Source organism: Salmo salar, chromosome ssa05 (genome assembly GCF_905237065.1).
Source record: "Salmo salar chromosome ssa05, Ssal_v3.1, whole genome shotgun sequence".
Lineage (NCBI taxonomy): Eukaryota > Metazoa > Chordata > Actinopteri > Salmoniformes > Salmonidae > Salmo > Salmo salar.
Genome location: NC_059446.1, coordinates 1,535,437 through 1,559,093, shown reverse-complemented (window position 1 = coordinate 1,559,093; position 23,657 = coordinate 1,535,437). Strand labels below are relative to the sequence as shown.

Here is a 23,657-nt window from a genome sequence, read left to right as displayed (position 1 = left end):
TACGTGCACCAAATACAACCTTACAGTGAAATGCTGAATACAAGCACTTAACCAACAAAGCAGTTTTAATGAAAATAAATGTTAAAGTATTTACTAAAATAAAAAAATAAAGAGGCTATATACAGGGTATTACGGTACAGAGTCAATGTGGAGGCTATATACAGGGGGTACCGGTACAGAGTCAATGTGGAGGCTATATACAGGGGGTACCGGTACAGAGTCAATGTGGAGGCTATATACAGGGGGTACCGGTACAGAGTCAATGTGGAGGCTATATACAGGGGGTACCGGTACAGAGTCAATGTGGAGGCTATATACAGGGGGAACCGGTACAGAGTCAATGTGGAGGCTATATACAGGGGGTACCGATACAGAGTCAATGTGGAGGGGCACCGGTTAAGGTAATATGTACATGTAGGTAGAGTTATTAAAGTGACTATTCATAGATAATAAACAGAGGGGGGTGCAATGCAAATAGTCCCGGTAGCCATTTGATTAATTGTTCAGCAGTCTGATGTCTTGGGGGTAGAAACTGTTAAGGAGCATTTTGGTCCTAGACTTGGTGCTCCGGTACCGCTTGCCGTGTGGTAGCAGAGAGAACAGTCTATGACTAGGGTGGCTGGAGTTTTTGACAATTTTTAGGACCTTCCTCTGACACCGCCTGGTATAGAGGTCCTGGATGGAAGGAAGCTTGGCCCCAGTGATGTACTGGGCCGTATGCACTACGGTCGGAGGCCGAGCAATTGCCGTACCAGGCAGTGATGCAACCAGTCAGGATGGTCTCGATGGTGCAGCAGTAGAACATTTTGAGGATCTGAGGACCCATGCCAAATCTTTTCAGTCTCTTGAGGGGGAATAGGTTTTGTCGTGCCCTCTTCACGACTGTCTTGGTGTGCTTGGACCATGATCGTTCATTGGTGGTGTGGACACCAAGGAACTTGGAAGCTCTCAACCCGCTCCACTCCAGAAGCAGACCCTAGTTCCTACTCCTTAGCTTAGGTAGTCAGTCCTGGGTTGCATCCCAAATGGCATCCTATTACCCATAAGGCTCTGGTCAAAAGTAGTGCACCGTATAGGGAATAGGGTGCCATTTGGGATGCAGACTTGAGGAGGAGCTAAGGGCCTTGTCTGGACCGGGACAAAGCTGTTATAAAAGGTAGGTCCAGTGCTGTCTGTGTCAAGCGTTTCAGAGAGCTGATCTAGAAGGCAGAACTGACCCGTCTGATCTGATCTGTACAGCACTTTGAGATATCAGCTGATGTACGAAGGGCTATATAAATAAATTTGATCTAGGACCAGGCTCCTGTGCGTGTAACGTGTTCCAGAAGGTCAGAGCCTCTACTCTGATGCTTGATTCATGCGCCCCTTTCTGTGTATTTATATTGGTTTAACATCATGACGAGATAATTCAATACCGCTGTTCTTCCAACGGAGACGAGCCATCTACTCCGAACAGACAAAAACAAGTTATTGATGAGGGTTATGTCGTCTCTTCTATTCAGCAAAAAATGTTCCTTATGCTGTCAATGTTCATTTACACTCATATCTGTATATCTTGAGTTGTGTGAATGATTCAGTGTTTGATGATTGTCTGTGTGGGAGAGAGTGAAGAGAGGGTGGATCTTCATGGATGTTGAGTGATATGTCTTCCCGTCGCTGAGAGGAGGTGGTGTTCGGGTGGGACAGTTGGCCCCGCCCAACTGAACAGGCATGAGTTGTAAACTATGAAACACGCCCTTCTTTCACCACTATATAAACCTGTTGACGAAAATTCTACTTCCTGTTCCGAGGACAATGGTCCGACGTTAAAAAGGCTCAGATAATAACCTAAAGAAATAATGTTCAGGTGACGATCGACACGCCGAAAGGATGAATTTCGACTATACCAGCCAGAATATAACACGAGCTTAAAAGTACGGCAACTTGGTATGAACTTTGAACTCTTATTCACTCCAGAAGTGATACCTCCTAGCCGTTGAGTTAGCAGCAGCCGCTGTAAACGTGGGCTAGGAGAGGACGGACGACGTATCCAATCTAACACACACAATGATACTTCAATGTATCCAATTTACCACCAGACATCTATGGGGGTACCACAGGGTTCAATTCTTGGGCCAACTCTTTTCTCTGTATACATAAATGATGTCGCTCTTGCTGCTGGTGAATCTCTGATCCACCTCTACGCAGACGACACCATTCTGTACACTTCTGGCCCTTCTTTGGACACTGTGTTAACAACCCTCCAGACGAGCTTCAATGCCATTCAACTCTCCTTCCGTGGTCTCCAACTGCTCCTAAACACAAGTAAAACTAAATGCATGCTCTTCAACCGATCGCTGCCTGCACCTGCCCGCCTGTCCAGCATCACTTCTCTGGACGGTTCTAACTTAGAATTTGTGGACAACTACAAATACCTGGGTGTCTGGTTAGACTGTAAACTCTCCTTCCAGACTCACATCAATCATCTCCAATCCAAAGTGAAATCTCGAATTGGCTTCCTATTTCGCAACAAAGCATCCTTCACTCATGCTGCCAAACATACCCTCGTAAAACTGACCAGCCTACCAATCCTCGACTTCGGCGATGTCATTTACAAAATAGCTTCCAATACTCTACTCAGCGAACTGGATGCAGTCTATCACAGTGCCATCCGTTTTGTTACCAAAGCCCCATATACTACCCACCACTGCGACCTGTACGCTCTCGTTGGCTGGCCTTCGCTTCATAATCGTCGCCAAACACATTGGCTCCAGGTCATCTACAAGACCCTGCTAGGTAAAGTCCCCCCTTATCTCCGCTCACTGGTCACCATAGCAGCACCCACCTGTAGCACGCGCTCCAGCATGTATATCTCTCTGGTCACCCCTAAAGCCAACTCCTCCTTTGGCCGTCTCTCCTTCCAGTTCTCTGCTGCCAATGACTGGAACGAACTACAAAAATCTCTGAAACTGGAAACACTTATCTCCCTCACTAGCTTTAAGCACCAGCTGTCAGAGCAGCTCACAGATCACTGCACCTGTACATAGCCCATCTATAATTTAGCCCAAAATACTACCTCTTCCCCTACTGTATTTATTTATTTTATTTATTTTGCTCCTTTGCATCATATTATTTATATTTTATCTCTGAACTTTCTTCAAACTACAAATCTACCATTCCAGTGTTTTTCTTGCTATACTTTATTTACTTTGCCACCATGGCATTTTTTTGCCTTTACCTCCCTTATCTCACATCATTTGCTCACATTGTATATAGTCTTATTTTTTTTTCTTCTACTGCATCATTGATTGTATGTTGTTTTAGAACGCATAAGATTCCCTTCGTTCCTCAGTCTTCCCGCTCTTTCACTCAAACCCAACCCCCTTTTCTTTGTTTAACCAGCCGTCGTATCTGTTCTGTCCGCCAGGGACGTTTTCCTTTATGGACACAATTTGTAATCAATTTATGATACATTCTGTGTGATTATTTAGGTATTTAGTAAATAAATAATTAAACCAAATTTTGTATTGCTGATTCAACTTGTTAGTCAGGGTTCGTGAAGATAACCAAGAATGTACCACTTTCAGATGAGACTAAACAAGGTAACGATTAAATATTGACTGCCATTGATGTAAAGATTACCAAGTCTTTAAGAGTTTATTCAGAAGATAACAGCTCTTTACACATTTTTCCGTGGTGCCCCGACTTTGTAGTTAATTACATTTACCTGATTAGCTTAATCAGGTAATATTAATTACAGAGAAAGGATTTTATAGAATAGCATGTCATATCACTCAATAGCCAAAGACACGACAATGTGGTGAGGTCTAGTGTGGTGAGGTCTAGTGTGGTGTGGTCTAGTGTGGTGAGGTCTAGTGTGGTGAGGTCTAGTGTGGTGAGGTCTAGTGTGGTGAGGTCTAGTGCGGTGAGGTCTAGTGTGGTGAGGTCTAGTGTGGTGAGGTCTAGTGCGGTGAGGTCTAGTGCGGTGAGGTCTAGTGCGGTGAGGTCTAGTGCGGTGAGGTCTAGTGTGGTGAGGTCTAGTGTGGTGAGGTCTAGTGTGGTGAGGTCTAGTGCGGTGAGGTCTAGTGTGGTGAGGTCTAGTGCGGTGTGGTCTGGTGTGGTGAGGTCTAGTGTGGTGAGGTCTAGTGTGGTGTGTTCGTCATTCTGTGCCAAAGTACTTCTGTCCAAAGTGTGTGGGGGCGACCGGGTGCAGCTCTGTGGTGAGCAGGGTGATCTCTGGGAACTCTTGGAGGATGGCCTTGGCTCCTAGACAGAGAAGTAGAGAAAGGAGAAGATAGTGGAGGAGGGATGTATAGAGGCTGAATAAAGGGAGGATGAGAGAGAGGAGGAGAGTGTTACCTACCGTGTGGAGTGGAGAAGAGAGAGAGGAGGAGGATGTGTTTGGGTTGGAGTCCATGCTCAATCAACACCTGCACTGCCTCGATCACTGTGTTACCTGTACCTGGACACACACACACACACACACACACACACACACACACACACACACAGTGTTACCTGTACCTGGTGTCATGACGTTGCCCTCTTTGAGTACAGGGAGGACAGTTGACCCCTCCCCCTTGCACCATCCCCCAACCTACCTCCCCCCACCCAGGCCATTTGAGACAGAGAGGAGTTTCATAGAGAGACACAGGAAATTCTTCCAACTCACAGAATTGGGGAACCGAACGACATTTATGTTCTGGAGAAGGTATAAAAGATCGGTGAAGAATCCAGCTACGAACTGGTCCGCTTGGTACAATTTTGTGATACTCAGAAGAGACAATATGGCCATATTACCATAATACTGTTTATATAATAGCCTCAGCTATGGGACTTGAATCTAAATGGTTGTATAAAATGTATTAATAAGGATAAAGATATTTGGAATACGTTGAGAGTTAATTACAGTTAAACGATTAATCAGTTTAATCGCGTAATAATAATAATAATAATAATAACGGAGTTATTTTGATAAACATGTCTTCAGTTTAATGGTGCCCCAAAGACAGGACACACACAGTTCAGCGCTAGGGTGCATGATGACTAACCCGTGTTACCTGGACACACACAGTTCAGTGCTAGGGTGCATGATGACTAACCCGTGTTACCTGGACACACACAGTTCAGTGCTAGGGTGCATGATGACTAACCCGTGTTACCTGGACACACACAGTTCAGTGCTAGGGTGCATGAGGACTAACCCGTGTTACCTGGACACACACAGTTCAGTGCTAGGGTGCATGATGACTAACCCGTGTTACCTGGACACACACAGTTCAGTGCTAGGGTGCATGATGACTAACCTGTGTTACCTGGACACACAGTTCAGCGCTAGGGTGCATGATGACTAACCCGTGTTACCTGGACACACACAGTTCAGTGCTAGGGTGCATGATGACTAACCCGTGTTACCTGGACACACACAGTTCAGTGCTAGGGTGCATGATGACTAACCCGTGTTACCTGGACACACACAGTTCAGTGCTAGGGTGCATGATGACTAACCCGTGTTACCTGGACACACACAGTTCAGTGCTAGGGTGCATGATGACTAACCCGTGTTACCTGGACACACACAGTTCAGTGCTAGGGTGCTGGTAACATTATATCTGGATCTAGCAGCAGTACCGGGTCGCAGTCTGGTAACATATCTGGATCTAGCAGCAGTACCGGGTCATTCAGCAGTCTGGTAACATATCTGGATCTAGCAGCAGTACCGGGTCGCAGTCTGGTAACATTATATCTGGATCTAGCAGCAGTACCGGGTCATTCAGCAGTCTGGTAACATTATATCTGGATCTAGCAGCAGTACCGGGTCGCAGTCTGGTAACATTATATCTGGATCTAGCAGCAGTACCGGGTCATTCAGCAGTCTGGTAACATTATATCTGGATCTAGCAGCAGTACCGGGTCGCAGTCTGGTAACATTATATCTGGATCTAGCAGCAGTACCGGGTCGCAGTCTGGTAACATTATATCTGGATCTAGCAGCAGTACCGGTCGCAGTCTGGTAACATTATATCTGGATCTAGCAGCAGTACCGGGTCGCAGTCTGGTAACATTATATCTGGATCTAGCAGCAGTACCGGGTCGCAGTCTGGTAACATTATATCTGGATCTAGCAGCAGTACCGGGTCGCAGTCTGGTAACATTATATCTGGATCTAGCAGCAGTACCGGGTCATTCAGCAGTCTGGTAACATTATATCTGGATCTAGCAGCAGTACCGGGTCATTCAGCAGTCTGGTAACATATCTGGATCTAGCAGCAGTACCGGGTCGCAGTCTGGTAACATTATATCTGGATCTAGCAGCAGTACCGGGTCATTCAGCAGTCTGGTAACATTATATCTGGATCTAGCAGCAGTACCGGGTCGCAGTCTGGTAACATTATATCTGGATCTAGCAGCGGTACCAGGTCATTCAGCAGTCTGGTAACATTATATCTGGATCTAGCAGCAGTACCGGGTCATTCAGCAGTCTGGTAACATTATATCTGGATCTAGCAGCAGTACCGGGTCATTCAGCAGTCTGGTAACATTATATCTGGATCTAGCAGCAGTACCGGGTCGCAGTCTGGTAACATTATATCTGGATCTAGCAGCAGTACCGGGTCATTCAGCAGTCTGGTAACATTATATCTGGATCTAGCAGCAGTACCGGGTCATTCAGCAGTCTGGTAACATTATATCTGGATCTAGCAGCAGTACCGGGTCATTCAGCAGTCTGGTAACATTATATCTGGATCTAGCAGCAGTACCGGGTCATTCAGCAGTCTGGTAACATTATATCTGGATCTAGCAGCAGTACCGGGTCATTCAGCAGTCTGGTAACATATCTGGATCTAGCAGCAGTACCGGGTCGCAGTCTGGTAACATTATATCTGGATCTAGCAGCAGTACCGGGTCGCAGTCTGGTAACATTATATCTGGATCTAGCAGCAGTACCGGGTCGCAGTCTGGTAACATTATATCTGGATCTAGCAGCAGTACCGGTCGCAGTCTGGTAACATTATATCTGGATCTAGCAGCAGTACCGGGTCGCAGTCTGGTAACATTATATCTGGATCTAGCAGCAGTACCGGGTCGCAGTCTGGTAACATTATATCTGGATCTAGCAGCAGTACCGGGTCATTCAGCAGTCTGGTAACATTATATCTGGATCTAGCAGCAGTACCGGGTCGCAGTCTGGTAACATTATATCTGGATCTAGCAGCAGTACCGGGTCATTCAGCAGTCTGGTAACATTATATCTGGATCTAGCAGCAGTACCGGGTCGCAGTCTGGTAACATTATATCTGGATCTAGCAGCAGTACCGGTCGCAGTCTGGTAACATTATATCTGGATCTAGCAGCAGTACCGGGTCATTCAGCAGTCTGGTAACATTATATCTGGATCTAGCAGCAGTACCGGGTCGCAGTCTGGTAACATTATATCTGGATCTAGCAGCAGTACCGGGTCGCAGTCTGGTAACATTATATCTGGATCTAGCAGCAGTACCGGGTCATTCAGCAGTCTGGTAACATTATATCTGGATCTAGCACCAGTACCGGGTCGCAGTCTGGTAACATTATATCTGGATCTAGCAGCAGTACCGGGTCATTCAGCAGCCTGGTAACATTATATCTGGATCTAGCAGCAGTACCGGGTCGCAGTCTGGTAACATTATATCTGGATCTAGCAGCAGTACCGGGTCATTCAGCAGTCTGGTAACATTATATCTGGATCTAGCAGCAGTACCGGGTCGCAGTCTGGTAACATTATATCTGGATCTAGCAGCGGTACCGGGTCATTCAGCAGTCTGGTAACATTACATCTGGATCTAGCAGCAGTACCGGGTCGCAGTCTGGTAACATATCTGGATCTAGCAGCAGTACCGGGTCATTCAGCAGTCTGGTAACATTATATCTGGATCTAGCAGCAGTACCGGGTCGCAGTCTGGTAACATTATATCTGGATCTAGCAGCAGTACCGGGTCGCAGTCTGGTAACATTATATCTGGATCTAGCAGCAGTACCGGGTCATTCAGCAGTCTGGTAACATTATATCTGGATCTAGCAGCGGTACCGGGTCGCAGTCTGGTAACATTATATCTGGATCTAGCAGCGGTACCGGGTCATTCAGCAGTCTGGTAACATATCTGGATCTAGCAGCAGTACCGGGTCATTCAGCAGTCTGGTAACATTATATCTGGATCTAGCAGCAGTACCGGGTCATTCAGCAGTCTGGTAACATTATATCTGGATCTAGCAGCAGTACCGGGTCATTCAGCAGTCTGGTAACATTATATCTGGATCTAGCAGCGGTACCGGGTCGCAGTCTGGTAACATTATATCTGGATCTAGCAGCAGTACCGGGTCATTCAGCAGTCTGGTAACATATCTGGATCTAGCAGCAGTACCGGGTCATTCAGCAGTCTGGTAACATTATATCTGGATCTAGCAGCAGTACCGGGTCATTCAGCAGTCTGGTAACATTATATCTGGATCTAGCAGCAGTACCGGGTCATTCAGCAGTCTGGTAACATTATATCTGGATCTAGCAGCAGTACCGGGTCGCAGTCTGGTAACATTATATCTGGATCTAGCAGCAGTACCGGGTCGCAGTCTGGTAACATTATATCTGGATCTAGCAGCAGTACCGGGTCATTCAGCAGTCTGGTAACATATCTGGATCTAGCAGCAGTACCGGGTCGCAGTCTGGTAACATTATATCTGGATCTAGCAGCAGTACCGGGTCGCAGTCTGGTAACATTATATCTGGATCTAGCAGCAGTACCGGGTCATTCAGCAGTCTGGTAACATTATATCTGGATCTAGCAGCAGTACCGGTCGCAGTCTGGTAACATTATATCTGGATCTAGCAGCAGTACCGGGTCGCAGTCTGGTAACATTATATCTGGATCTAGCAGCAGTACCGGGTCGCAGTCTGGTAACATTATATCTGGATCTAGCAGCAGTACCGGGTCATTCAGCAGTCTGGTAACATTATATCTGGATCTAGCAGCAGTACCGGGTCATTCAGCAGTCTGGTAACATTATATCTGGATCTAGCAGCAGTACCGGGTCATTCAGCAGTCTGGTAACATTATATCTGGATCTAGCAGCAGTACCGGGTCGCAGTCTGGTAACATTATATCTGGATCTAGCAGCAGTACCGGGTCGCAGTCTGGTAACATTATATCTGGATCTAGCAGCGGTACCGGGTCATTCAGCAGTCTGGTAACATTATATCTGGATCTAGCAGTAGTACCGGGTCGCAGTCTGGTAACATTATATCTGGATCTAGCAGCAGTACCGGGTCATTCAGCAGTCTGGTAACATTATATCTGGATCTAGCAGCAGTACCGGGTCGCAGTCTGGTAACATATCTGGATCTAGCAGCAGTACCGGGTCATTCAGCAGTCTGGTAACATTATATCTGGATCTAGCAGCAGTACCGGGTCATTCAGCAGTCTGGTAACATTATATCTGGATCTAGCAGCAGTACCGGGTCGCAGTCTGGTAACATTATATCTGGATCTAGCAGCAGTACCGGGTCATTCAGCAGTCTGGTAACATTATATCTGGATCTAGCAGCAGTACCGGGTCATTCAGCAGTCTGGTAACATTATATCTGGATCTAGCAGCAGTACCGGGTCATTCAGCAGTCTGGTAACATTATATCTGGATCTAGCAGCAGTACCGGGTCGCAGTCTGGTAACATTATATCTGGATCTAGCAGCGGTACCGGGTCATTCAGCAGTCTGGTAACATTATATCTGGATCTAGCAGCAGTACCGGGTCACAGTCTGGTAACATATCTGGATCTAGCAGCAGTACCGGGTCATTCAGCAGTCTGGTAACATTATATCTGGATCTAGCAGCAGTACCGGGTCGCAGTCTGGTAACATTATATCTGGATCTAGCAGCAGTACCGGGTCGCAGTCTGGTAACATATCTGGATCTAGCAGCAGTACCGGGTCATTCAGCAGTCTGGTAACATTATATCTGGATCTAGCAGCAGTACCGGGTCGCAGTCTGGTAACATTATATCTGGATCTAGCAGCAGTACCGGGTCATTCAGCAGTCTGGTAACATTATATCTGGATCTAGCAGCAGTACCGGGTCGCAGTCTGGTAACATTATATCTGGATCTAGCAGCAGTACCGGGTCATTCAGCAGTCTGGTAACATTATATCTGGATCTAGCAGCAGTACCGGGTCGCAGTCTGGTAACATATCTGGATCTAGCAGCAGTACCGGGTCGCAGTCTGGTAACATTATATCTGGATCTAGCAGCAGTACCGGGTCGCAGTCTGGTAACATTATATCTGGATCTAGCAGCAGTACCGGGTCATTCAGCAGTCTGGTAACATTATATCTGGATCTAGCAGCGGTACCGGGTCATTCAGGAGTCTGGTAACATTATATCTGGATCTAGCAGCAGTACCGGGTCGCAGTCTGGTAACATATCTGGATCTAGCAGCAGTACCGGGTCATTCAGCAGTCTGGTAACATTATATCTGGATCTAGCAGCAGTACCGGGTCGCAGTCTGGTAACATTATATCTGGATCTAGCAGCAGTACCGGGTCGCAGTCTGGTAACATTATATCTGGATCTAGCAGCGGTACCAGGTCATTCAGCAGTCTGGTAACATTATATCTGGATCTAGCAGCAGTACCGGGTCGCAGTCTGGTAACATTATATCTGGATCTAGCAGCAGTACCGGGTCGCAGTCTGGTAACATATCTGGATCTAGCAGCAGTACCGGGTCGCAGTCTGGTAACATTATATCTGGATCTAGCAGCAGTACCGGGTCGCAGTCTGGTAACATTATATCTGGATCTAGCAGCAGTACCGGGTCATTCAGCAGTCTGGTAACATTATATCTGGATCTAGCAGCAGTACCGGGTCGCAGTCTGGTAACATTATATCTGGATCTAGCAGCAGTACCGGGTCATTCAGCAGTCTGGTAACATTATATCTGGATCTAGCAGCAGTACCGGGTCGCAGTCTGGTAACATATCTGGATCTAGCAGCAGTACCGGGTCGCAGTCTGGTAACATTATATCTGGATCTAGCAGCAGTACCGGGTCGCAGTCTGGTAACATTATATCTGGATCTAGCAGCAGTACCGGGTCATTCAGCAGTCTGGTAACATTATATCTGGATCTAGCAGCGGTACCGGGTCATTCAGGAGTCTGGTAACATTATATCTGGATCTAGCAGCAGTACCGGGTCATTCAGCAGTCTGGTAACATTATATCTGGATCTAGCAGCGGTACCAGGTCATTCAGCAGTCTGGTAACATTATATCTGGATCTAGCAGCAGTACCGGGTCGCAGTCTGGTAACATATCTGGATCTAGCAGCAGTACCGGGTCATTCAGCAGTCTGGTAACATTATATCTGGATCTAGCAGCAGTACCGGGTCGCAGTCTGGTAACATTATATCTGGATCTAGCAGCAGTACCGGGTCGCAGTCTGGTAACATTATATCTGGATCTAGCAGCAGTACCGGGTCATTCAGCAGTCTGGTAACATTATATCTGGATCTAGCAGCAGTACCGGGTCGCAGTCTGGTAACATTATATCTGGATCTAGCAGCAGTACCGGGTCATTCAGCAGTCTGGTAACATTATATCTGGATCTAGCAGCGGTACCGGGTCATTCAGCAGTCTGGTAACATTATATCTGGATCTAGCAGCAGTACCGGGTCGCAGTCTGGTAACATATCTGGATCTAGCAGCAGTACCGGGTCATTCAGCAGTCTGGTAACATATCTGGATCTAGCAGCAGTACCGGGTCGCAGTCTGGTAACATTATATCTGGATCTAGCAGCAGTACCGGGTCATTCAGCAGTCTGGTAACATATCTGGATCTAGCAGCAGTACCGGGTCGCAGTCTGGTAACATTATATCTGGATCTAGCAGCAGTACCGGGTCATTCAGCAGTCTGGTAACATTATATCTGGATCTAGCAGCAGTACCGGGTCATTCAGCAGTCTGGTAACATTATATCTGGATCTAGCAGCAGTACCGGGTCGCAGTCTGGTAACATTATATCTGGATCTGTATGTTCTGAGCAACGAACTGAAACGTTAGTTTTATTTATTTTTTTACACATAATACACTTACTTTCTTCTCCAACACTGTGTTTTTGTATTTAAACCAAATTGAACATGTTTCATTGTTTATTTGAGACTAAATAGATTTTCTTTATGTATTATATTAAGTTGAAATAAAAGTGTTCCTCCTTTAATTCTCTGATATATATATATATATATATATATATATATATATATATATATATATATATATATATATATATATATATATATATATATATATAAATAATAAAAATAAAAAAATCGAAAAGAAATCTACAAAAAAAAAATCTGAGAATTAAAATCGGTATCGGCTTTTTGGGTCCTCCAATAATCGGTACCGGCTTTTTGGGTCCTCCAATAATCGGTATCGGCTTTTTGGGTCCTCCAATAATCGGTATCGGCGTTGAAAAATCATAATCGGTCGACCTCTAGACCTTAGGTGTGCGTCTTTCCAAGATTGAACTCTTTGGCCTGAATGTCAAGCGTCACGTCTGGAGGGAACCTGGCACCATTCCTATGGTGAAGCATGGTGGTGGCAGCATCATGCTGTGGGGATGTTTTTCAGTGGCAGGGACTGGGAGACTAGTCAGGATCGAGGGAAAGATGAATGGAGCAAAGTAAAGCTTCCCATCCAACCTGATAGAGCTTGAGAGGATCTGCAGAGAAGATTGAGAGAAATTCCCCAAATACAGGTGTGCCAAGCTTGTAGCGTCATACCCGAGAAGACACACCAGACTTGAGGCTGTAATCGCTGCCAAAGGTGCTTCAACAAAGTACTGAGTAAAGGGTCTGAATAATTATGTAAAATGTGATATTTCATTTATTACTGATGCACATTAAGAATATCATTTGAAGTTATTAGCTGAGAGTTTTCCAGTCATTTTAATAAGTTTGCAAGGCAAGAGAGTTTATAAATTGGGTGTTAGTTATCTAGGTCAGAAGGATCCATGAGGAGGGGGAGGACTGCCCTCCAGATCTTACGAATAGCACCAGAAGCAATTGTTAAATCTGCACTAAAAAGGGATCAAGCAAATCATAATCTGTACATCATTAAAAATAAAATGGTTTGAATGCTGTCTGTTAAGGAGGTGAATAAAGGACTCCCTTCAAAGTGGAACTTTAGGTATTTTCAGAAACCATTATTTTCTCCCGATATGTGGCCAGCTGACGGGGAAATGGTTAATATAAACCATCACAAATGTCTATTTTTTGTGTTGTGGGACCAGAAGCATAACCTGCTGGGCTATGAGGGTCTGGAGTTTGACTGACTGCTGCTTCTAATGTATTTGACCTAAAGTTAAATGACGACGTGTTAACAACAGGAAGTGCTACTTTTTCACCATTAGCACCGACTGAAAAAAAAAAACCCTCCAGGAAAAACGCCCCAACATTCAAGACATCTGTAATATCTACCCCTTTGACAGAGATGTTTTTACTTACTCAGTATTGGGTACATGAGCAGCACTTTCCTCCTGTTTATGTCTGGGGGGAACTTGGCATAGTAGACCTTAGCCTCCTGGGTGTCTTCATCACTCTGGATCAGGATCTTCCCGATGCGGATGGACCTACAACAGTCTCTCAGACCCTGCTCCATGGCCTCACCTGGGGGGATGGACAGACACAGGTTCCTATGTGAAATAACTTGGAAAAGAAGCAGAAAAAAAAAAAAAGACATAATTTTGCAGTTGAGGGGAAACTGTGACCTACAGGTAGCAGAAAGGTTGCTTGTCTTGGACTCACCACTTCTCATGATGCTGACTCCACAGTTACCTCTCTCAAACTTTACACCTTCATACATGTGTCCTGGAGAGAGACGAAGGAGAACGGTATCAGCAGCATGTAGAGGATAGGGGTCGGCGTGTAGAGGATAGGTGGAGAGGTTAGGGGTCGGCGTGGAGAGGATAGGGGTCGGCGTGGAGAGGATAGGGGTCGGCGTGGAGAGGTTAGGGGTCGGCGTGGAGAGGTTAGGGGTCAGCGTGGAGAGGATAGGGGTCGGCGTGTAGAGGATAGGGGTCGGCGTGTAGAGGATAGGGGTCGGCGTGTAGAGGATAGGGGTCGGCGTGTAGAGGATAGGGGTCGGCGTGTAGTGGATAGGGGTCGGCGTGGAGAGGATAGGGGTCGGCGTGGAGAGGATAGGGGTCGGCGTGGAGAGGATAGGGGTCGGCGTGTAGAGGTTAGGGGTCGGCGTGGAGAGGTTAGGGGTCGGCGCGGAGAGGTTAGGGGTCGGCGTGGAGAGGATAGGGGTCGGCGTGGAGAGGATAGGGGTCGGCGTGTAGAGGTTAGGGGTCGGCGTGGAGAGGTTAGGGGTCGGCGCGGAGAGGTTAGGGGTCGGCGTGGAGAGGATAGGGGTCGGCGTGGAGAGGATAGGGGTCGGCGTGTAGAGGTTAGGGGTCGGCGTGGAGAGGTTAGGGGTCGGCGCGGAGAGGTTAGGGGTTGGCGTGGAGAGGTTAGGGGTCGGCGTGGAGAGGATAGGGGTCGGCGTGTAGAGGAGAGGGGTCGGCGTGTAGGTGTTCAGAATGTTCAGAAATCACATTTAGAATATGGTAACTCATATAAACAGAACATGCAAGTCGTGGATGCAACGACGTGAGGTAAGCAGGAATCAGGAGGATGGAATTATGGTCAGATTTGCCAAATGGAGGACGAGGGAGAGCTTTGTACGCGTCTCTGTGTGGAGTAAAGGCGGTCTTGAGTTATTTTTCCGCTCTGGTTGCACATTTAACATGCCGGTAGAAATGAGGGAAACCGGACTTCAGTTTCCCTGCATTAAAGTCCCCGGCCACTAGGAGCGCCGCCTCTGGATGAGCGTCTTCCTGTTTGCTCATTGAGTGCAGTCTTAGCGCCAGCGCATCGGTCTGTGGTGGTAGACAGCTACGAATAATATAGATGAGAACTCTTTTGGTAAATAGTGTGGTCTACAGCTTATCATGAGATACTTTACCTCAGGCAGGCAAAACCTCGAGACTTCCTTAGATTTCGTGCACTAGCTGTTATTTACAAATATACATAGTCCTCCGCCCCTTGTCTTATCAGAGGCTGCTGTTCTATCCTGCCGATACAGCGTAAAACCTGCTAGCTGTATGTTATTCATGTCGTCGTTCAGCCACGACTCAGTAAAACATAAGATATTACAGTTAATGTACCGTAGGTAGGACATACGTGCCCGTCGTTCATCTATTTTATTATCCAATGATTGCACGTTGGCTAATAGGACCGATGGTAAAGGCAGACGACCCGCTCGCCGTCGGATCCCTGTCTTTCTCCTGCGAATGACGGGGACGACGGCCTTGTCGGGGGTGTCTGGAGTAAATCCTTCGCGTCCGACTCGTTATAGAAAACAAACCGTATTCCAGTTCGGGGCGAGTAATCGCTGTCCTGATATCTAGAAGCTAATTACAGTCACAAGAAACGGTGGCAGAAACGTTATGTACAAAATAAGTTACGCAAAAAAAAAAAAAAAAACACACAAAATAGCACAATTGGGGACCGTAAAACGGCAGCCATTATTATTGACAAAGACGAAGAAAAAAACAAACAGCCATTAGATATTTAGATCTATTTTCTAACAGGCTACTTTAAAGCAAGATAAGACACGCCTCATATGTATCAAAACGTTCACATTTCAAACAACTAAGTACATGTTTTCAAAATGCGTACTTCCTCCAGCTCATTGGGAAGTGGTGTTTATAGCGCTGATAAAACATGCCTTCCTTTCACATTCCACGTTCAAAACAACTGGGATATTTTTATATTTTTCCCCCTTTTCCCCTCTAACTCAGAATTCCAACGCGAGAACTCGGGTATCTTTCTAGAGCCCCGACTTTCCGACCTGAAGATCACTGACGTCATGATTCAACCTCGTATTTTTCCAAGTTCCCACAACGCAGCAGCTCTTGCACTGTCTTGCAGATTTTTTTCCACTCAAAAAGGCTCGGTATCTGGATGCTGTACGGTGGGACGAACAAGATGCATAGATAATGAAAACACGTAGCGAATATACTGTACACGCGCCAATTTAATTCCACTAAATGATGCAAATAACCCCATAGACCGATAAGCATGTCCAGAAGAATGTATTTCCATCAATGAAGAAGATAAAAAACATTATTTCACAATGGGATTTTATTCTTCTCCCAGACAATTGGCCTGCGCCAATTTTATTCATAACAAAAACGTCTAGCGGAAACCCTGCTGTAGGAGTGGTCACAGTGTACCCTGGGTAGGGGTTAGGGAGTAAGGGTCAGTACCTGTAGGAGTGGTCACAGTGCACCCTGGGTAGGGGTTAGGGAGTAAGGGTCAGTACCTGTAGGAGTGGTCACAGTGCACCCTGGGTAGGGGTTAGGGAGTAAGGGTCAGTACCTGTAGGAGTGGTCACAGTGCACCCTGGGTAGGGGTTAGGGAGTAAGGGTCAGTACCTGTAGGAGTGGTCACAGTGCACCCTGGGTAGGGGTTAGGGAGTAAGGGTCAGTACCTGTAGGAGTGGTCACAGTGCACCCTGGGTAGGGGTTAGGGAGTAAGGGTCAGTACCTGTAGGAGTGGTCACAGTGCACCCTGGGTAGGGGTTAGGGAGTAAGGGTCAGTACCTGTAGGAGTGGTCACAGTGCACCCTGGGTAGGGGTTAGGGAGTAAGGGTCAGTACCTGTAGGAGTGGTCACAGTGCACCCTGGGTAGGGGTTAGGGAGTAAGGGTCAGTACCTGTAGGAGTGGTCACAGTGCACCCTGGGTAGGGGTTAGGGAGTAAGGGTCAGTACCTGTAGGAGTGGTCACAGTGCACTCGGAGTAGGGCAGCTGGTTCAGTCCTTCCTCCACCACCAGTCTGATCTGAGGATGAAAATCAACAGGTCCAACTCTTCATGCAATTTTTCCAGGCAATGAACTGTAGTTACTAGCTGAGCTGATGACTTCTTATTAAAAGGAATCTTACCAGTCGGTCTGCACAGAACACAAAATCCCCTCTGCTGGTTGTCCTGCAAAAAAAAAAATTAACAAACATGATTTGTCCTGTTGAGGCCACAGCATCTTGTTACCTTGCTCCCACCTCAGAGTTGAGTACGCCCACGGCGCCGGAGAAGATGGCTGATGTTTTTACGTGCTCCTAACCGGTTGTGTTTTTATTATTTTTTTTTTTTTGCGTCGTTTCTAACTTTTTATTTTATTTTTTTAACTTATTTTGTACATAATGTTGCTGCTACCGTCTCTTATGACCGAAAATAACTTCTGGACTTCAGAACAGCGATTACACGGACTGGAAGAAACCTTTTGTTTTTCCTTTAACGAGTCCGACGTGAAGGACATACTGCTTTCCCGGGAACAGGCCCAGATCCCCGTCATTTGAGTGAAGACAAGAGGATGGAGGGCGAACTGCCTTCAGAGAATTCGTAGGCGACTGAATAAACCCCCACTGCCTTCTGTTCTACTAGCTAGCGTGCAATCATTGGAAAATAAAATCAACGACCTACGAGGAAGATTAAACTACCAACGGGACATTTAAAAACTGTAATATCTTACGCTTCACGGAGTCGTGGCTGAACGACGACAGTATCAACATACAGCTGGCTGGTTATACGCTGTATTGGCAGGATGGAACAGCGGCGTCTGGTAAGACAAGGGGCGGAGGACTATGTATTTTTGTAAATAACAGCTGGTGCACAATATCTAAGGAAGTCTCAATGTTTTGCTCGCCTGAGGTAGAGTATCTCATGATAAGCTGTAGACCACAATATCTACCTAGAGAGTTTTCATCTGTATTTTTTTATAGCTGTCTACATACCACCACAGACTGATGCTGGCACTAAGACCGCACTCAATGAGCTGTATACCACCAAACGCAAACAGGAAAACGCTCATCCAAAAGGCGGCGCTCCTAGTGGCCGGGGACTTTAATGCAAATTTCTATCTGCATGTTAAATGTGCAACCAGAGAGAAAACAACTGTAGATCACCTCTACTCCACACACAGAGAGGCATACAAAGCTTTCCCTCGCCCCCCATTTGGAAAATCTGACCATAATTCTATCCTCCTGATTCCTGCTTACAAACAAAAATTAAAGCAGGAAGCACCAGTGACTCGGTCAATAAGAAAGTGGTCAGAGGAAGCAGGGCTGTAGTGGAGCAGGTTGAGAGCTTCAAGTTCCTTGGTGTCCACATCACCAACAAACTAACATGGTCCAAGCACACCAAGACAGTCGTGAAGAGGCCACGACAAAACCTATTCCCCCTCAGGAGACTGAAAATATTTGGCATGGGTCCTCAGATCCTCAAAAGGTTCTACAGCTGCACCATCGAGAGCATCCTGACTGGTTGCATCACTGCCTGTTATGGCAACTGCTCAGACTCAGACCACAAGGCACTACAGAGGATAGTGCGAACGGCCCAGTACATCACTGGGGCTAAGCTTCCTGCAATCCAGGACCTCTATACCAGGCGGTATAGCCACCCTGGTTATAGACTGTTCTCTCTGCTACCGCATGGCAAGCGGTACCGGAGTCTACACCTGTTGTATTCAGCATTTCACTGTAAGGTCTACTACACCTGTTGTATTCAGCATTTCACTGTGAGGTCTACTACATCTGTTGTATTCAGCATTTCACTGTGAGGTCTACTACACCTGTTGTATTCAGCATTTCACTGTGAGGTCTACTACACCTGTTGTATTCAGCATTTCACTGTGAGGTCTACTACACCTGTTGTATTCAGCATTTCACTGTAAGGTCTGCTACACCTGTTGTATTCAGCATTTCACTGTGAGGTCTACTACACCTGTTGTATTCAGCATTTCACTGTGAGGTCTACTACACCTGTTGTATTCAGCATTTCACTGTGAGGTCTGCTACACCTGTTGTATTCAGCATTTCACTGTGAGGTCTACACCTGTTGTATTCAGCTCATGTGACTAATACAATTTGAATTGAAACACCACGTAGCCAAATAGAAACATGATCACCAAGACAAACACTCACTTGTCTCTGATGATGGTCTGTAATTCTAGTATCTGACTGTTAAGAGGAAGCAGTTTCAGTTGAGGTCCCAGGTTTAAAACATCAGGGCCGAGCCCACCTCCATTCGGTAAGTTCCCGTTGAAAGGCTGTTTATTGCCGTCATCCACCGCTGCAGCGCATGGCGCCACCAGACCGCTGCTGCTGGCGTTTCTGCTCGCTGCGAACCGAACATGCTTCGTTAGGTTATGTTCTTGGCCGGTACTAACGTCATTTGACGACTGGTTGTGGCAGGGCATCTTGCTGTAGTCACTGTATATGGTTAAAACCGAATAAAGTTAGATATTTGTTGACAACGAGCCGTACGCGTCGCAACGCCCGCCTGGTTTCAGGAAATGACGACAGATGAACCGCTCATTTCATTATTCTTTTGGCCAAATTTCATATTCACAAATGTACATTTACAAAACAAAATACACATTTTCTTACCCTACAAAAAGCAATTGAACTGTATTTTAAGACAACGAAATACTCAACTAACAAAAAAGCTGTTATAATTATAAGTGTATGTATGTCCCTTCAGGTCCTTGTGTAATGTGATAATGTACCCCCTAGCCCAATTGTCCATTGTATATTATCCATATATACTTGTGTTCCCTCATGTACTTCCTGTATTGATTTGTTGTTAATAAAAAATAAATAAATAAAAAATAAATGCCGACAATTCCCACAACACTTAGGACGTGATTGTTTAGAAATCTTATCAATCAGAAGAGTAAACACCCTACATTACAAGCAAAACGTCTAAATGTTATTTAATTAGGTATATAATGACCACATGTTTCGAAATAGCCACATAAATAGATAGATATTATGATTTTATTTCTTAAAAAATAAATAAATGAATGAATGAATGAATGACGACAGGGGGTCAAAGTTCATCCTAATAGGAAATGACGTAAGTTTGTTCGTTTCCGGAAGCCGCTTTCCTTTGACAAGATGGCTCCTCTGTTGGTCCCGCTGGAAAGCCTTTTACACCTGCAGAGAAGAAAATTAGCTATTTTACTGCAAAAGACAAGTTTTTATCATGTTTGGAGAGGAGGGAACAAACCGAATGGGAAACAACAGAAACAACAGACTACTTATTTGGTGAGGAGGAGGAGAGAGAAGGACGCTGTTCTGACAGTCACACTTTCCACACAAACTGACAAGGGCACGTCAACATGTTAAAACGTTTTCCAGTTCTGGGATGACCCGTGTGTTGATAAGTTATGTTATAGTAATATGTGTCAGTTACCAGAAAGTTAAGTTAACCAAGGTTGTGGTCAGCATGTTTTCACAACATGTTGTCCATGTTTTTTCTCGGTAGGTAGCGATGTCTGCTACTCGACGTAACCGGCAAGTTGAGGTGAAAGTGATTTCGACACATTACTAACTAGCTAAATCTACTTTGATTACTAACTAGCTAAATCTACTTTGATAACTAACTAGCTAAATATACTATGGTAACTAACTAGTAGCTAAATATACTTTGGTAACTAACTAGCTAAATATACTTTGATAACTAACTAGCTAAATATACTTTGATAACTAACTAGCTAAATATACTTTGATAACTAACTAGCTAAATCTACTTTGATAACTAACTAGCTAAATCTACTTTGATAACTAACTAGCTAAATCTACTTTGATAACTAACTAGCTAAATATACTATGGTAACTAACTAGTAGCTAAATATACTTTGATAACTAACTAGCTAAATATACTTTGGTAACTAACTAGTAGCTAAATATACTTTGGTAACTAACTAGCTAAATATACTTTGATATCTAACTAGTAGCTAAATCTACTTTGATATCTAACTAGTAGCTAAATCTACTTTGATAACTAACTAGTAGCTAAATATACTTTGATAACTAACTAGTAGCTAAATATACTTTGATAACTAACTAGTAGCTAAATATACTATGATGACTAACTAGCTAAATATACTATGGTAACTAACTAGCTAAATATACTATGGTAACTAACTAGTAGTTAAATATACTTTGGTAACTAACTAAAGTTACACCTCATACGTAGCTTGCTGGGTTAATTTTAGTCACCGAGGTATACAGTTTGTGGGCCCCAGTGAGTCGGTCACGTGTTGAGCATTTACAGTTGTCATTTAGTAGAAACTCTTATCTTTTTACGACTTACAGGAGTAATTGGGGTTATTACGGTTAAGTGTCTTGCTGAAGGACACATCGACAGATCTTTCACCTCGTCGGTTCAGGGATTCGACCCAACACTCTTAACCGCTAGGCTGTCTGCCTACTTTGGCACTGACAGAGTAAAGAGTGTCAGTGGACAGTATTTCCCGTGAGATAAGACCCCATCTAAACCTTGAACCGACTGATATTGGATGAACTTGGCAGACCACTATTGGCGTATTCATTAGGCCAATTGTGTTGCAAAACGTTTCTTAAAACGGAAGCGAACGAAACTGGGAGGGACCTACCTGAATTTGTCCAATAGAAACTCTAGAAATGTTCTGTTTTGCAACTGTTTGGACTAATGATTACACCCCAGGTTGTAAGCCAGCTAGTACTACTGGTATGAGGACAGACTTTACTCATAGTTGTTAGACAACACTGTCACTGTGGTTTTTTACAAAACGCATATAAAAGATGCTATGATCCTGTGTGTTCTGGCACATAGCTAGCTCTTGATGCCTAAAATCTTCTCTCTAGGTTGTGAAATAGTTTTCCACCAGGAGCATTGTCTCCATTTTGTTCCTGACACACGGCTCGTTCTAGCCCTTCATCATGACTCCGTTCCATCAGTGATTGGACGAAGGTGCCTTCTGTAAGGGGCATTTTTAATTAAGATCCCTGACGCTCGGTCTGAATGTTAACATGCGTTGCTTGTTAAATTAAAATATAATCGCTTGCTGTACGGTTTTGGAAGCATAAGGACCTTATCTCTCATATTAGCGAGAAAATAATTGTCAAAAAAACTAAAGATTAAATGGCCTTGGTTATTCTTCCCAGACGACTGTGTCCATGTTACAACGCTTGTTTAGGGAAAACAGAACGTGAACATGTCAGATGAAGGGACCCATGACTGTATCTGTGCTAAACTCCTACAGTAAGATATTTGTGCGTTTTAACTTTCTCACTCATCATTATTCACAATTCCTTCAGGGACTATCTATAATCATGGCAGCATCCACATTAATGTAGAAGTGTTTAGAAACATTCTGTTCTTATTTACAATCAAAAAGTGACTCCAAAATGACACAATACATTATTTACCATTCAGTTCAATTGGGCACAAAAATAATCTGAAACACAATCAAATGGAACTTTAAAAAAGCATCAACAAATGTATAGTCGTTGCTATGAATATGGGAATACTTTTCACTACTTTAATACACAAGTGAAGGTCCCAATGCTTTTGGACCTCTAAAATGGGGAGGGGGACTATTTACATGTACTATGTACAGAAAGTGCTGTAATTTGAGAACTGTTCACCAGTATACATTATCAGTTCTGTCTGGTAAGTAGTATAGAGCTGTAATGTAGTCGGTGAATTGGATGTTTGTTTCCCCTGTTCAGAGACCATTACTAATTGAAGTTACCACCTCTTATTACCAGGTTCTGACCTCTAGATAGTGCACTTCCTGCTATTAGCTGAAGTTGGAAGACCCTTCCTCCCTCAATACTACAGGGATAGTTCACCCAAATTACACAATTACATTGGTTTCCTCACTGTGTTCGCAGTCTATGGACAAGGGACCTATATTAGCATTTTCATGCTTCATGTTTAAATCATCCTCAAGTATCAACAATTTCATTGTGTAACTCAAATGTTATTTGTACACCTTTCAAACATGTTTTTCTGCCTACTTTTTGCATACTTTTCTTTATATGTATATATGGAAGGTATTGCTGACGACAAAGCCTCTAATTTTATTTCCGCCAAGCGACCTCGTCTTGATTGCAGTGAAGTTCTGCCTACTGCTTAATGTGGAAGCGTGGCCGTGACGCCCGAGTGTGGAACGTGTTCCTTATTCTGCACACTACACAGCCTTATTCTGCACGCTACACAGCCTTATTCTGCACGCTACACAGCCTTATTCTGCACACTCACTACACAGCCTTATTCTGCACGCTACACAGCCTTATTCTGCGCACTACACAGCCTTATTCTGCACACTACACAGCCTTATTCTACACACTACACAGCCTTATTCTGCACGCTACACAGCCTTATTCTGCACGCTACACAGCCTTATTCTGCACGCTACACAGCCTTATTCTGCACACTACACAGCCTTATTCTACACAGCCTTATTCTGCACACTACACAGCATTATTCTACACACTACACAGCCTTATTCTGCACACTACACAGCATTATTCTGCACGCTACACAGCCTTATTCTGCGCACTACACAGCCTTATTCTACACACTACACAGCCTTATTCTGCACACTACACAGCCTTATTCTGCACGCTACACAGCCTTATTCTGCACGCTACACAGCCTTATTCTGCGCACTACACAGCCTTATTCTGCACACTACACAGCCTTATTCTACACACTACACAGCCTTATTCTGCACGCTACACAGCCTTATTCTGCACGCTACACAGCCTTATTCTGCAC

The 23,657-nt window shown here is 44.9% G+C and overlaps 2 protein-coding genes across 3 annotated transcripts in view; one reads left to right on the top strand and one right to left on the bottom strand.

Annotated features, from left to right (window-relative positions):
* Positions 1–3,600: 3,600 nt before the first annotated feature.
* Positions 3,601–19,423, bottom strand: LOC106604078 (uracil phosphoribosyltransferase homolog). Its single transcript, XM_014198459.2, has 7 exons — positions 19,028–19,423; positions 16,994–17,036; positions 16,821–16,890; positions 13,810–13,872; positions 13,510–13,671; positions 4,343–4,441; positions 3,601–4,245 (listed from the first exon to the last, which is right to left on the bottom strand). Exons 1-7 carry the CDS (start codon positions 19,300–19,302, stop codon positions 4,139–4,141), a joined length of 819 nt encoding a protein of 272 aa, XP_014053934.2. The 5' UTR covers positions 19,303–19,423; the 3' UTR covers positions 3,601–4,138.
* Positions 19,424–19,960: 537 nt separating this feature from the next.
* The window catches only part of abcb7 (ATP-binding cassette, sub-family B (MDR/TAP), member 7), a 38,134-nt gene continuing 34,437 nt past the window's right edge, over positions 19,961–23,657 (top strand). The window contains exons 1-2 of one of the 2 annotated variants that reach the window (XM_045717799.1): positions 19,972–20,152; positions 20,373–20,411. In XM_045717799.1, coding sequence (XP_045573755.1) covers positions 20,003–20,152; positions 20,373–20,411 — 189 coding nt within the window. In that variant the 5' untranslated portion in view covers positions 19,972–20,002. Of the gene's footprint in view, positions 20,153–20,372; positions 20,412–23,657 lie in introns of both variants that reach the window. The other variant, XM_045717800.1, reaches the window with a different exon arrangement.

What these genes read in the sequence shown, in the direction of transcription:
- LOC106604078 (XM_014198459.2), bottom strand. Translation starts at nt 19,302, where the DNA reads ATGCCCTGCCACAACCAGTCGTCAAATGACGTTAGTACCGGCCAAGAA. An exon ending in GCTCATGTACCCAATACTGA is followed by an intron (nt 4,442 to 13,509) that starts GTAAGTAAAAAC and finishes GTGTGTGTCCAG; the next exon opens with GTACAGGTAACACAGTGATC. An exon ending in TCTCTTCTCCACTCCACACG is followed by an intron (nt 4,246 to 4,342) that starts GTAGGTAACACT and finishes TTCTCTGTCTAG; the next exon opens with GAGCCAAGGCCATCCTCCAA.